The sequence below is a fragment of the Musca domestica genome, unplaced genomic scaffold (assembly GCF_030504385.1).
Source record: "Musca domestica strain aabys unplaced genomic scaffold, Musca_domestica.polishedcontigs.V.1.1 11, whole genome shotgun sequence".
In the NCBI taxonomy this organism is placed as follows: domain Eukaryota; kingdom Metazoa; phylum Arthropoda; class Insecta; order Diptera; family Muscidae; genus Musca; species Musca domestica.
In genome coordinates, this window is record NW_026712133.1 from 16,210,253 (window position 1) to 16,224,874 (window position 14,622).

Consider the following 14,622-nt stretch of genomic DNA (forward strand, 5'->3'; position numbering starts at 1 on the left):
TGTATTTTTAGTGCCAACCTTGCTTCCCAAAATAGTCCAAGGGATTGGTATCCGGAGAGTATGGTATCCAAAATATTTCCGCGATAATATTCAGCATTTACTCTGACATATGACATGCTAAAACATTTTGGATAATTAAAATAGGCATATGTTGACTTTTTTGATTGGCTACGTATCACTTAGTCGGACCTTTTTTCTGCAAGATTGGGGTTTTTTAAGTGCTTAAAATTTAGAGTTACCGTAGATTCATTTCAAAGGTCGTGTTATGTACCAAAACACTCAAAATGGACAATTTTTTCAGTTTGACAATTTTTTAAATTAAAACTTCATACATTGTAATAAATTTTTAGAATTTCAAGGTTTTATATGTTATTCAAATTTTATGCTTTTTCGGAAAGAATAATAGGAAAATATTTAACTTTTACACCAAAAAGCCTTAAAATTGTTTTCATTTTGAAGTTAAACGAGGAGAACATTAGTTAAACAACCCACAACCAATTTTACTATCCAAAATTATTTCAACGTCTACATATGTCAACCTTTGAAACCAACAGTGACCTCAATATTAGTTTTCAGAATTTCAGTTTTATCCCTACACCCAATAACAAATCTAGTAACATTTATTATTTTTTTGTATAATTTGAGTACTCATTTGCAAAACCGTCCCATATTTCAATCGCAGACACCAACAGCTATCGCAACATAAAATGTTTTCGGTTTCAGATATATGCCTTCACCCAATACCAAATTTAACACTTTTCGCACATTTATAGTCCAAAACCCGGCCTAGATCCCATTGTCAAATTTCGGAATTCCAGTTCTTTCCCTTCACCCAATACCAAATTTAGTGCTATTTACCTTTCCAAAACTACATCATTCACATCTCAATTTTAGATACCAACTAATACCAAATTTCAGATTAAAATCTATTACACATAAGTACGGATTTCCAAATCTTCCTACACACCCCAATCCTACTATCGGCTGAAACAAATCCAAATTGTTCCAATTTTAGTACAAATAAGAACAAATTTTAAAAACTACCACCAGATTCCAATCCAATACACCGACAGTAATCTTATGTCCAAATTTCAGGATACCAGTTCTATGGCTTCACTTAAATCCAAATTGTACCAAATTTAGTACCATTAAGTAAACATAAGTAAAAAATGTCTATAACTACCTACATCATATAACCCAAGAGAAGTCCAAGAAGTCCAATCCAAGAGAAGTTCCAAATTTAAGGATTCCAACTCTGCCGGTTTTCCCATAATTTAAATTGTTAAATTGTACCAAATTTAAAACCATTTAATACATATACAGGGTGAGATGAAAAAACTGCAACCAACTTCTGACTGCTGTCATTTCTACGCCACTCGTCCGACAGCTGTTAAAATTATTCCAGTGACAGCTCATTATCATGGGCAAAGCCATTGAAATTCCAAAAAGTGCAAGAACTTACACCGCAGCGGAAAGAAAATAGACTCAAATGAGCTAAAGAGTTGCTTCGCTTAGCCGAAAGTGGTGAACTGCCGAATTTGGTTTTCTCCGATGAGAAAGCATTTGTTGTCCAACAGTTTGTAAGTAAACAAAATGATTGTGTTTACTTGCCAAAGATGTCAGCTGAAAATGTACACCTTCGGTTGGCCACCAGAATTCAAGCGTCGGCCATGGTGATGGTGTGGGCCGCCATAATAGCCGATAGTCGCTCTCCGCTTATATTAATCGACCGTGGCATCAGAACAAATGCCGAACATTATCGCGAAAATATTCTGGAGGGTGTATTATAGCCTTGGGCACGCAAACATTGTGTCCGCAGACCTTGAAAATTCCAATAGGATTCAGCACGCGCCACCCAAGAATGGTAACAAAATGAGGTTCCTCGCTTCATTTCCAACACACAATGACAAATCTCCGGATACCAACCCGTTGGAATATTGTGTCTGGAGTATTTTGGAATGCAAGGTTGGCACTAAAAAATACCAAAGTGTCGATCGCCTCAAATAAGCGCTTCGCCGGGAATGAGCAAAAAATACCGCAGAGCAACATTCGGGCAGCGTGTGACGGTTTCATTGGCCGTTTTAAATTCGGACTTGTATTGCCCATTTGGTGCACAATTAATTTGAAATCGGATAAAAATATATATGGGAGCTTTATCCAAATCGGAACCGATCTCGATAAAATTTGGCAAATATATTTCTGAGCTGTATTTGATATATTTATCTGAACCGATCTTCACCAAATTATATATATATATATACATATGTATATATATGTATATATATATATATATATATATATATATATATATATATATATATATATATATATATATATATATATATAGATATATATATATATATATATAGATATATATATATATATATATATATATATATATATATATATATATATATATATATATATATATATATATACATATATGAGAGCTATATCCAAATCTAAACCGATTTCAATATAGTTTGACGAAAATAATTTTTGCTCCAAATTTCGTTACGCACTCCAAATTTGAACACCATATATGAAATCAATGGATATGTACATTCAAAAACTAATTTTTTTGGTAGGTACCTCCGAGTCAGATGCTATATCTCCGGTTGCAAGTGTAATTTCAAAAATTTCTATAGCCTATGTTACTTTCAGGCTATGCTGAAGTACATTTGGAAATTTTCAGGAAAATGTGTTCAACAGTTTTAGAGCCTATAAATTACATACAATCAAACGAACAAACGTTTTCCTCTTTTATAGATGTAGATAGAATATAATATCTAGATTTGGCGAGCAATAAAATTGAAATCGGTGGAAGGTATATATATGGGACAATAAATGCGACCTGTTCTTTGTTTACAAAAATGCATGGCAGACGGACATGCATAGATCGACTCGGAATGTGATTTTATGAAGATCACCAAAAGGTACTGGGGGTATATCTCGCTTCCTTCTGCATGAGACAAACCAATGCACAACGCCCCTACACCTTTTTCTTTAAGTCTCCCTTAAAATCCAGAATATTAGCTCTAAAAACTATGCATTTGAAAACATAAAATGCTTGCTCTCCAAACCGAAACAAAAGACTTAAGACACAAACTCTCTGTGTGGGTAGTTGACAAACTACAAACTATTTCGAAAAAAGTAATAACAGAAAATATATTTTCAAATTAATAATTTCACAACCATATGTGATAATAATCAGCTGTTTTGATTTGCTTTTCCACTTTTATTTGTCAAAATAGAGAAACATCAAACACACTGACATTCCAAGGTGTAACACACCCATACAAAGCCCTTATGCAGAAGGCTAATCAAACAATCTTCATAACCAAATGGGTGAGTTGCTGTATCGTCTCTTTTTATGTATTTTTTGCTTATAACATTTGAAACTAAAGAAAGTGAAACTTATGTTGTTGTTATTTTTTGTTTTACTGTTGTTGTTGTGTGTGCGTTTTTTTTTTTTTTTTTGATACGTCCCATTAGGCATTTGCATAAAAAGCAAAGAAAGACACATACACCACACCGTTCATTTTAATAATTTTCACATTCAAATAAAAATGGATGTAATAATCATAAATGTTTACTCAGAGTGTGTGTGGAAATACTGTGTGTGTTTGTATGTATTGGTGGTTGATGATTGTTCAAGTTGTGTTAATGTCTTGAAAAAAATAGAAATATTCATAATTTGAACCACTTTATTAGTATTATGATGATAATGATGGCTATGACGAAGACGATTACATTTTGGGTGGCTTCGTCCGTCCGTCTGTCCGTCCATTCATCCATCTATGGTTAACGGTGATTGTCATCGTCTTCTTTGTTTGCTTCGTCACATGTTTGAAATATGGTAGAAATTTTTTTCTATTACTTCTACAGCTACAGCGATATTAATATGCATGATATGCATTTTTTGTGAGTGTGAGCCGAGAGTGTTTGCCGGTGATAGTGCCAAGACAATAGCTTGGCGAAAAATGCATGGCTCAAAAAGCACTGCCACTTAATTGTCGTTGTTTAATTTAGACCAATTTGTTTGGCTATTTACTTGATGGCCAAGAAAATCGTTTTAAAGAAGAATACGTAAAAATAATGGAAATCGAATGGTGATCGATTAGTCGGCTTTGAATGTTGGCGTTGTTTTGTTTTTGTTTTTATTTTTCTATTTTTTTTTGGTCTGCTCAATTTTTGCCATTTTGTGTTAATTGAATTTCGAACGTTTATCTTTACTTTCAGTTTTATTGGGCGAAATGTTTTATAGTATAAACTTTGAACATTTCACCGAAGTTTCTCGTATAGGAGGAATATTATGGAAAAGAGGTCCAGTGGATACAGTTGCGTTATAAGCAAATATAATGACATCTTCGTGTTAGTTCCTAGGAAACCAGTGGTACCGGTATCGAAAACACAGGAATTATTTAATTGAGTACAGAAATACAATTGAAGGCAGTATCAACTTTTATACGGTCTCGTACCATCGCTCGTTACCGTGATATTGGCAGCATAGCCCGACGTCAAGGAGGTGGACGGAAGAAAACAGCAACATCAGCAGAAATGGTTCGAAAAGTAAAGAAGCGACTTGATCGAAACCCGCGTCGCAGTGGCCGAAAAATGGCTCGTGAGCTGAACATATCGCAATATTCCATTCGGCAAATATTTAAAAATGAGCTCAGGGTAAAGCCATTGAAGTAACAACACACCGCAACAGAAAGAAAATAGACTCAAAAGATCTAAAGTGTTGCTTTGCTTGGCCGAAAGTGGTGAACTGCCGAATTTGGTTTTCTCCGTCTCCGATGAGAAAACATTCGTTGTCCAGCTGTTTGTAAACAAACAAAATGATCGTGTTTACTTGCCAAAGAGGTCAGCTGAAAATGTGCACCTTTGGTTGGCCACCAGTACTCAAGCGCCGGCCATGGTGATTGTGTGGTCCGCCATAGCAGCCGATGGTCGCTCTCCGCTTGTATTAATCGACCGTGGCATCAAATTAAATGCCGAATATTATCGCGAAAATATTCTGGAGGGTGTATTAAAGCCTTGAGTACGCAAACATTTTGGCCGCAGACCTTGGACATTCCAACAGGACTCATCATCCATCACCATCGCACTCAGCACGCGCCACCCAAGAATGGTTACAAAATGAGGTTCCTCGCTTCATTTCCAGCGCACAATGCCCACCAAAATCTCCGAATACCAATCCGTTGGACTATTGTGTCTGAGTATTTTGGAAATCAAGGTTAGCACTAAAAATACCAAAGTGTCGATCACCTCAAGCAAGCGCTTTGACGGGAATGGGCCAAAATAGCACAGAGCAACTTTCGGGCAGCGTGTGACGGTTTCATTGGCCGTTTGAAGGCCGCAATTCGTGCCGAAGGTGACCAATTCGAACAAATCTTAAGTTAATATAAAATTTGATGATATTTCCGACATTTTTTGCTTTAATTCAAAAAAAATTAAAAATTATGGCGTTTGACTTTGTTGCAGTTTTTTTATACCCTCCACCTTGGAAAGGAGGGTATATTAACTTTGTCATTCCGTTTTTAACATCCTTAAATATTCGTCTTAGACCCCATAAAGTATATATACTCATAATCAGCATAAAATTCTAAGTCGATTTAACGATGTCCGTCTGTCTGTCTGTCTGTCTGTCTGTCTGTCTGTCCGTCTGTTTGTTGAAATCACGATACAGCCCACATTATTTGACGTAGAGCGCCAAAATTTAGCAGAGCAATTTGCATTGTGTCTAGGATGGTTGGTATTGAAAATAAGATACATCGGTCCACGTTCTGGTATAGTCCCCATATAACGGTACCTCCCGATATTCGGTATTTTGATGATTTACGGATTTTTTTTACGGATTTGTCTGAAAATTGGTATTTATAAGTCATAACGGGTCCCTGAGCGTGTGGCAAAACATTGCATGTATAGGTCCACGTTGTGGTATAGCCCCCATATAAAGGTACCTCCCGATATTCGGTATTTTAGTTTTTTTTGCCACATTTTTTCACGGATTTGTCTAAAAATCGGTATTTGTGTGTCATAATGGTTTCCAGCTCCGGTGACGAAACATTGCATGTATGGGTCCATGATTTGGTATAGCCCCCATATAACGGTACCTCCCGATAATCGGTAATTTTATGATTTTTGCCACATTTTTTCACGGATTTGTCTAAAAATTGGCATTTGTGGGTCATAATGGTTTCCAGCTCCGGTGGCGAAACATTGCATGTATGGGTCCATGATTTGGTATAGCCCCCATATAACGGTACCTCCCGATATTCGGTATTTTGATGGTTTTTGCCACATTTTTCCACTGAATTGTCCAAAATTAGTATTTGTGGGTCATAATGGGCCCTAGTTCGTATGGCGATACATGGTAATTATAGGTCCACGTTTTGGGGTAGCCCCCATATAACGGTACCTCCCGATAATCGGTAATTTTATGATTTTTGCCACATTTGTTCACGGATTTGTCTGAAAATTGGTATTTGTTGGTCGTAATGGCTTCCAGCTGCGGTGGCGAAACATTGCATGTATGGGTCCATGATTTGGTATAGCCCCCATATAACGGTACCTCCCGATAATCTGTAATTTGATGATTTTTGCCACATTTTTTCACGGATTTGTCTGAAAATTGGTATTTGTTGGTCATAATGGTAGTCACATTTCTTCTAATGCTTCTTTTATCCTAAGGTGGAGGATATTAAAAGTTTGGCCCGGCCGAACTTAATGTTTTTTTACTTGTTTTTATCTCACTCAGTATATTCATCATCAGCTTAAATTCTAAGTTGATTCGATTTTTTAAGATTTTGATTATAATACCCAAACAAATCATCTGCAATATATATAGCCACAATTTGATATAGAACCTCCCGATATTTGGTATGTGATGAAGTCCCAATTTTTAACGGATTTGTTTAAAATTTAGTATTTAGAATTGGTAATGAGTTTTCTATCTCCTGTGGCAGAACATTATCGACATTTTTTTATAGCCCTTAAAAGGGGGTATTTCATTATTTTGATGACTTTAGTCATATTATTCAGTAGACTTCAGTATTTTTAAATCGGAATAGTTAGCAAACATTCTAACTGGAGCTGAACTATGTAGGTTCAGTACCGCCTACTTTATAGTATTTTGAAGACTTTAACTGCATTCTCAAACCGATTTCATTGGCTGTTTTAAATGTTTTTTTTTACATCATGATATATTAAACATTTAGCCCGGAACTTAACGATTTAACTTGTTTTTTGATATGGACTGACTGGATTTTCTATCCACGAAGAAACAAAAAATATTAAGATTTCAAATTGCAAATTGAAATTAAATAGAGAACATGACCAAAATGTAAACAGTAAGGAAAAGTCAAAAGTCGGGCGGGGCCGACTATATGATACCGTACACCACTATGCATATTTAATAGAGCCTGCGTAACAAAAGATATTATTTGAAGTAGATCATACCACCTATCAACATTTGGATTAAGAGCAGTTATAATTTGATTTCAGAGGTAAATATTATATGGGAGGCATATCCAATTCTGAATCGGATTTCACTAAATTTGAAGGAGACATTTTTATCTTTTTTACCAAATAACATTGCTATAAAGTGTATGATATCACTTTGAGAAGAAATATATTAAAAATATATATCGGAGCCGAGTTCCACCAAAAGAAAACGTACTTCCCGAAGTGCCCTCCATTTGGACTGATATTTGCATAATTATTTGCATAATAAACCTGAAATCGGATTAAGGATATATATGGCAGCCATATCCAAATCTTAGCCGATCTCGATAAAACTTGGCAAAGATATTTCCGAGCTCTATAAAATATTTGGTACCAAATATCATTCTTGTGGAGTGAATATTACGAATGTGAGGAACTTTAAACTCCAAATCGGATGGTACACATATAGGGGAGCTAAAGGTATATCTGAACCGATTTTTACCAAATTTGATGTACTTGCTTCTACATTGAATTTGGTCGGTTGGTACACAATTAACCCAAAATCGGTTGAAGATATATATGGGAGCTATATCCAAATCTGAACCGATCGTGATATAATTTGGCAGAGGTATTTCTGGGCTGCATCTAATATTTGCTACCAATTATCATTCTTGTGGGGGGCATATTACAAATGTGAGTGATTTTAACACCAAATCGGGTGAAACATATATATATATATATATATATATATATATATATATATATATATATATATATATATATATATATATATATATATATATATATATATATATATATGGGAGCTTTAGTTATATCTGAACTGATTTTCACCAAATTTGTTGTACTTTCTTCTACACTGAATTTGGTCGGATATGCCAAAATTCTGGTTTATATAGGATGAATTAAGTAGTAATTACAAAAAATCAGTGCATTTGGACTGATATTAGCCATTTGGTGCACAAAAACAAAAAATAAAAATATATATGGCCTTTTTCCTAATCTGAACCGATCTCGATAAAATTTTCAGAGGTATTTTCTACATCTATATCTAAACCGATATTTTCCAAATTTGGTTTATTTTTTCTCGATGGAATTCGATGCGATATACTAAAATACAGGTCATTTGGGCTTATATTAGCCATTTGGTGCACAATTAACCCAAAATCGGTTGAAGATATATGGTAGCTATATCTGAATCTGATCCGATTATCACCAATCTCAATAGGGTTCGTCCTTGTGCCAAACGAATATTGTTTGCAAAATTTGTTCACCTGCATTTTGTTCACAAGAATGCATGGACGGACGGACTGACATGCATAAATCGACTCAGAATGTGATTCTATGAAGATCCTCAAAAGTAACTATGAGTGGTGGTGGTGTAGGTATAAAAAATAATGATGGAATATTATAGCTTGATATGTTAATAAATATTTGTTGTATTCAGGTTTTTGATTTTCTCAGTTAGGGACCAAAATGCACTGTGGGACATCAACAGTGACCCGGGGTATCCAGCTGGTTTTTGTCGAAATAATTTATAATTCTCACACAAAACATAAAATTTCAAGATCGGGTATTTAATAATATTAGTAGTGTTCGTTTACTTCATAATTTGTACGAATTTGTAGAAGAAGAAGGTGTTCGCTCACTCTTTGCAATTTTTTCTCTCGACAGAGAAGAAATCTTATTTATTTTTCAGTAACTTCTTACTGAGTAAATGTTACTGGGAAAGTAAACGAACGAACCTATTGTCATACATTGTGAATTCTAAACGGGAACTAATATTGAGAATTTTCGATCTGTCAACTTATTTGCACACCTTGTTGGACATCAAATTTAAGAATTTTTGTAAAAATTTGTTTTATACAACAAAAAAAAAAAAAAAAAAAAAAAAAAAATTAATACAAATTTGTGTTGTTGAGAATTCGTTACTGTTTTAACATGTAAGGCATCAAAGATTTTAAAATTTTCTTCAAAATTAGTTTATTGCCTAATTATTATCAGAAGGGATCTAAGCGATGTAATCTTTATATAATTTCAACAAACTTATTGGTATTTATCATTTTCAATATTAAAATAAAGCTCAAAACCATTGGTGGTCTGGGAAACAAAAAACACTAACTAACTAACTAATGATGTAATGGGACAGATCCCATAAACATGTCATCAAACAAAAGACTTAAGAAACAAACTTCATTCAAACGGCTGAGAAGACACACAAATGTTGATATTTTTTTCAATTGATGTTGACGGTTTTAAAGATTTCAGAATTTACTTACAATTAATATTTTGGAGATTTTGAAACGTTTATCCATATTTATATATTCCATGATTGCTGTTTTTGTTGTTCTTTTAGTGTTAACAGAGGTGGTGATAATGATGCTGGTTTTGAATGAATTCAAATGTCTGGCACACACAAATTACAGAACATCAAGCTGGGTTGTCATATGGTGTCGAAAGACATAAATTTGTCGTTATTGTTGTTCGTGCCACAGGGCAAGATTAGAAGTATAGCTATTTATTCTTTTTTCTTTTGCTGCGATTTGATTAATGAAAACGAAGGTGTTTTCTGGTTCACCAATTGCCTATTTTTTTGATTTGTTTTGTGGTTAGATTCAGCTTTGTTTCGTTATGTGTTAATTATTCTGTAATTCATGATGGCTTAATTAACGCCCAGAATTTGATATGCACTCTCGCAGTGACTGGGACAAAGAAAGCCCCTGCAGCACTTTGGGGGTCGGACTAATTGTAATTCGCTTTTATTTTTTTTCTTTTCTTTTTCAAATCACAACACAATACTAATTTCTTTCTCCTGCTTTTTGTCGCCTGAAAGCGGGTTTATTAATTTTCACTGCACGTCTAGGCACGATGTGAACTGAAGCGAACACCAGCAAATAAAAAAAAAACAAACGAAAACTTTTACAAAACATCAACAATTTTTATTTCACTTCACTTCAATTTTTTTGATTCAATATTTTGTCACTGAAAATTCAAAAACTTTCACAAAAAAAGCAAAAGCTTACTAGCAACAAATTTCAATATTTCTTATTTTTCCCCCTTCCTTTCGAATCGTAGGGTTGATTGATTTGGAAAATCGTTTTTATTAGATATTTCCTTTTTGTGACAAAAGAAAAACACAATTTGTTTTCCGCAATTCAAAAAACGAACGATGGGTTCGATTTCCTTCTTCTTGTTTGGATGTATTTTTTTTTTTTTCAAATCGTATTTCAATCCGAAAATTTACGTTCACACGCTTTGCACTCACGATTGCAACTGTTTTGTTTGGCCGTTTTTTTTGTTGGCTGGCTGGATGGCGGTTTGGTCTGGCCTGGTCTGTGACACACAGACACAGAGTTCCAGTCACAGTTACCATCGTTGCGCGCTATCGTTCGCTCGCTCGTCGTTAGTTCGTTTGTATGTTCGTTCATTATAAACAAACACCCAACCGCCGCCGAGCCAACGAAGACCATCATTCCGTAACTATTGAGCCATCGACTTACTACTCTTTATTTATGTTGTTGTTTGTTTTTTCTTCTCCATCTTTACAATTACACTATGAACAAATCCCACGACAACAATAACAGAGATACAATATTAGCGGAGTTGCCAGATTGTAAATGGTCGAAATATACCATGGTCGAAATTATGAGTTTGAGTAAAAATCATTGGTAATTTTTTATGTGTTTTGAGAGACTATAAAGGTAAGGGTACATAAGCAGCTTGGCATCATGGTTAGGCATATTAATGCCAAATTATAAAGGGAAACTACGGCTAGAACCCATTCTAACCCACAAATACCAATATTTAGACAGATCCGCGAAAAAATGTTGCAAAAAATTATCAAAAAACCGAATATTGGAAGGTACCGTTATGTGGCGGCTATATCAAAACTATCCTAGATACAATGCAAATTGTGCTGCCAAATTTTGAAGCTCTATCTCACTTTTTCAAGGTGGAAGGGTATAAAAATTAAAAAGATGTGAGAGAAAAGAAGTTAAGTAATTGCACCCAGGAAGCTCCTCCATCTTTCCATCCGGTCTCTTTTGAAGGTCCCAACCCTGCCGGCTTCAATTAACAGGTTGAACCCGCTTCCTGGGTCGTCTTCTTCTTTCAGAGACCAATCATATCATTTTTATCTGACAATTTCATCTTACGGACGGACATTGGGTAGCTTATCGTTCTGCCACATGTTACTGGGAAAGTAAACGAACGAACCTATTGTCATACATTGTGAATTCTAAACGGGAACTAATATTGAGAATTTTCGATCTGTCAACTTATTTGCACACCTTGTTGGACATCAAATTTAAGAATTTTTGTAAAAATTTGTTTTATACAACAAAAAAAAAAAAAAAAAAAAAAAAAAATTAATACAAATTTGTGTTGTTGAGAATTCGTTACTGTTTTAACATGTAAGGCATCAAAGATTTTAAAATTTTCTTCAAAATTAGTTTATTGCCTAATTATTATCAGAAGGGATCTAAGCGATGTAATCTTTATATAATTTCAACAAACTTATTGGTATTTATCATTTTCAATATTAAAATAAAGCTCAAAACCATTGGTGGTCTGGGAAACAAAAAACACTAACTAACTAACTAATGATGTAATGGGACAGATCCCATAAACATGTCATCAAACAAAAGACTTAAGAAACAAACTTCATTCAAACGGCTGAGAAGACACACAAATGTTGATATTTTTTTCAATTGATGTTGACGGTTTTAAAGATTTCAGAATTTACTTACAATTAATATTTTGGAGATTTTGAAACGTTTATCCATATTTATATATTCCATGATTGCTGTTTTTGTTGTTCTTTTAGTGTTAACAGAGGTGGTGATAATGATGCTGGTTTTGAATGAATTCAAATGTCTGGCACACACAAATTACAGAACATCAAGCTGGGTTGTCATATGGTGTCGAAAGACATAAATTTGTCGTTATTGTTGTTCGTGCCACAGGGCAAGATTAGAAGTATAGCTATTTATTCTTTTTTCTTTTGCTGCGATTTGATTAATGAAAACGAAGGTGTTTTCTGGTTCACCAATTGCCTATTTTTTTGATTTGTTTTGTGGTTAGATTCAGCTTTGTTTCGTTATGTGTTAATTATTCTGTAATTCATGATGGCTTAATTAACGCCCAGAATTTGATATGCACTCTCGCAGTGACTGGGACAAAGAAAGCCCCTGCAGCACTTTGGGGGTCGGACTAATTGTAATTCGCTTTTATTTTTTTTCTTTTCTTTTTCAAATCACAACACAATACTAATTTCTTTCTCCTGCTTTTTGTCGCCTGAAAGCGGGTTTATTAATTTTCACTGCACGTCTAGGCACGATGTGAACTGAAGCGAACACCAGCAAATAAAAAAAAAACAAACGAAAACTTTTACAAAACATCAACAATTTTTATTTCACTTCACTTCAATTTTTTTGATTCAATATTTTGTCACTGAAAATTCAAAAACTTTCACAAAAAAAGCAAAAGCTTACTAGCAACAAATTTCAATATTTCTTATTTTTCCCCCTTCCTTTCGAATCGTAGGGTTGATTGATTTGGAAAATCGTTTTTATTAGATATTTCCTTTTTGTGACAAAAGAAAAACACAATTTGTTTTCCGCAATTCAAAAAACGAACGATGGGTTCGATTTCCTTCTTCTTGTTTGGATGTATTTTTTTTTTTTTCAAATCGTATTTCAATCCGAAAATTTACGTTCACACGCTTTGCACTCACGATTGCAACTGTTTTGTTTGGCCGTTTTTTTTGTTGGCTGGCTGGATGGCGGTTTGGTCTGGCCTGGTCTGTGACACACAGACACAGAGTTCCAGTCACAGTTACCATCGTTGCGCGCTATCGTTCGCTCGCTCGTCGTTAGTTCGTTTGTATGTTCGTTCATTATAAACAAACACCCAACCGCCGCCGAGCCAACGAAGACCATCATTCCGTAACTATTGAGCCATCGACTTACTACTCTTTATTTATGTTGTTGTTTGTTTTTTCTTCTCCATCTTTACAATTACACTATGAACAAATCCCACGACAACAATAACAGAGATACAATATTAGCGGAGTTGCCAGATTGTAAATGGTCGAAATATACCATGGTCGAAATTATGAGTTTGAGTAAAAATCATTGGTAATTTTTTATGTGTTTTGAGAGACTATAAAGGTAAGGGTACATAAGCAGCTTGGCATCATGGTTAGGCATATTAATGCCAAATTATAAAGGGAAACTACGGCTAGAACCCATTCTAACCCACAAATACCAATATTTAGACAGATCCGCGAAAAAATGTTGCAAAAAATTATCAAAAAACCGAATATTGGAAGGTACCGTTATGTGGCGGCTATATCAAAACTATCCTAGATACAATGCAAATTGTGCTGCCAAATTTTGAAGCTCTATCTCACTTTTTCAAGGTGGAAGGGTATAAAAATTAAAAAGATGTGAGAGAAAAGAAGTTAAGTAATTGCACCCAGGAAGCTCCTCCATCTTTCCATCCGGTCTCTTTTGAAGGTCCCAACCCTGCCGGCTTCAATTAACAGGTTGAACCCGCTTCCTGGGTCGTCTTCTTCTTTCAGAGACCAATCATATCATTTTTATCTGACAATTTCATCTTACGGACGGACATTGGGTAGCTTATCGTTCTGCCACTATTGCTAGCTGCACAACTTCCATTTGGCAACTTGTAATTCCTGCAAACTTGAGCTTCCTGCAGCTTTTGTTTATTTTGTCGTCGTAGATGGCCATACATTTTCGTCGTCATCTTGCTGACGAATATCTCGCTGATTTCTTCATTTTTATACCCTCCAATATACTATGGAGGGTATATTAAGTTTGTCATTTCGTTTGTAACACCTCGAAATATACAAATTATATATATTCTTGATTAGCGGTGCAGGTCCACGTCTTCGTATAGCCCTCATATAACGGAACCTCCCGATATTCGGCATTTTGATGATCTTGGCGACATTATTCACCGGAATTGTTTCAAATTTGGTATTTGAAGTTCGTAATGGATTCTACAGCCTATGACAGAAAATTGTCTATGCCGGTCCACGTTTTGGTATGGCCCCCATATAATGGTACCTCCCTATATCCGGTATTTTGATGATTTTAGCTACATTTTTTTCAAGTTCCGATTTTTTTCAAG

General features: G+C 34.8%; 1 protein-coding gene across 1 annotated transcript in view; it reads right to left on the minus strand.

Moving 5' to 3' along the window:
* Nucleotides 1-10,781, minus strand: part of LOC101889128 (protein spaetzle 4) — a 43,201-nt gene extending 32,420 nt beyond the window's left edge. The window contains exon 1 of the mRNA XM_005184742.4: nucleotides 9,747-10,781. Within this exon, the coding sequence (XP_005184799.1) occupies nucleotides 9,747-9,797 (51 nt within the window). The 5' untranslated portion in view covers nucleotides 9,798-10,781. The remainder of the gene's footprint in view (nucleotides 1-9,746) is intronic.
* Nucleotides 10,782-14,622: the final 3,841 nt, after the last annotated feature.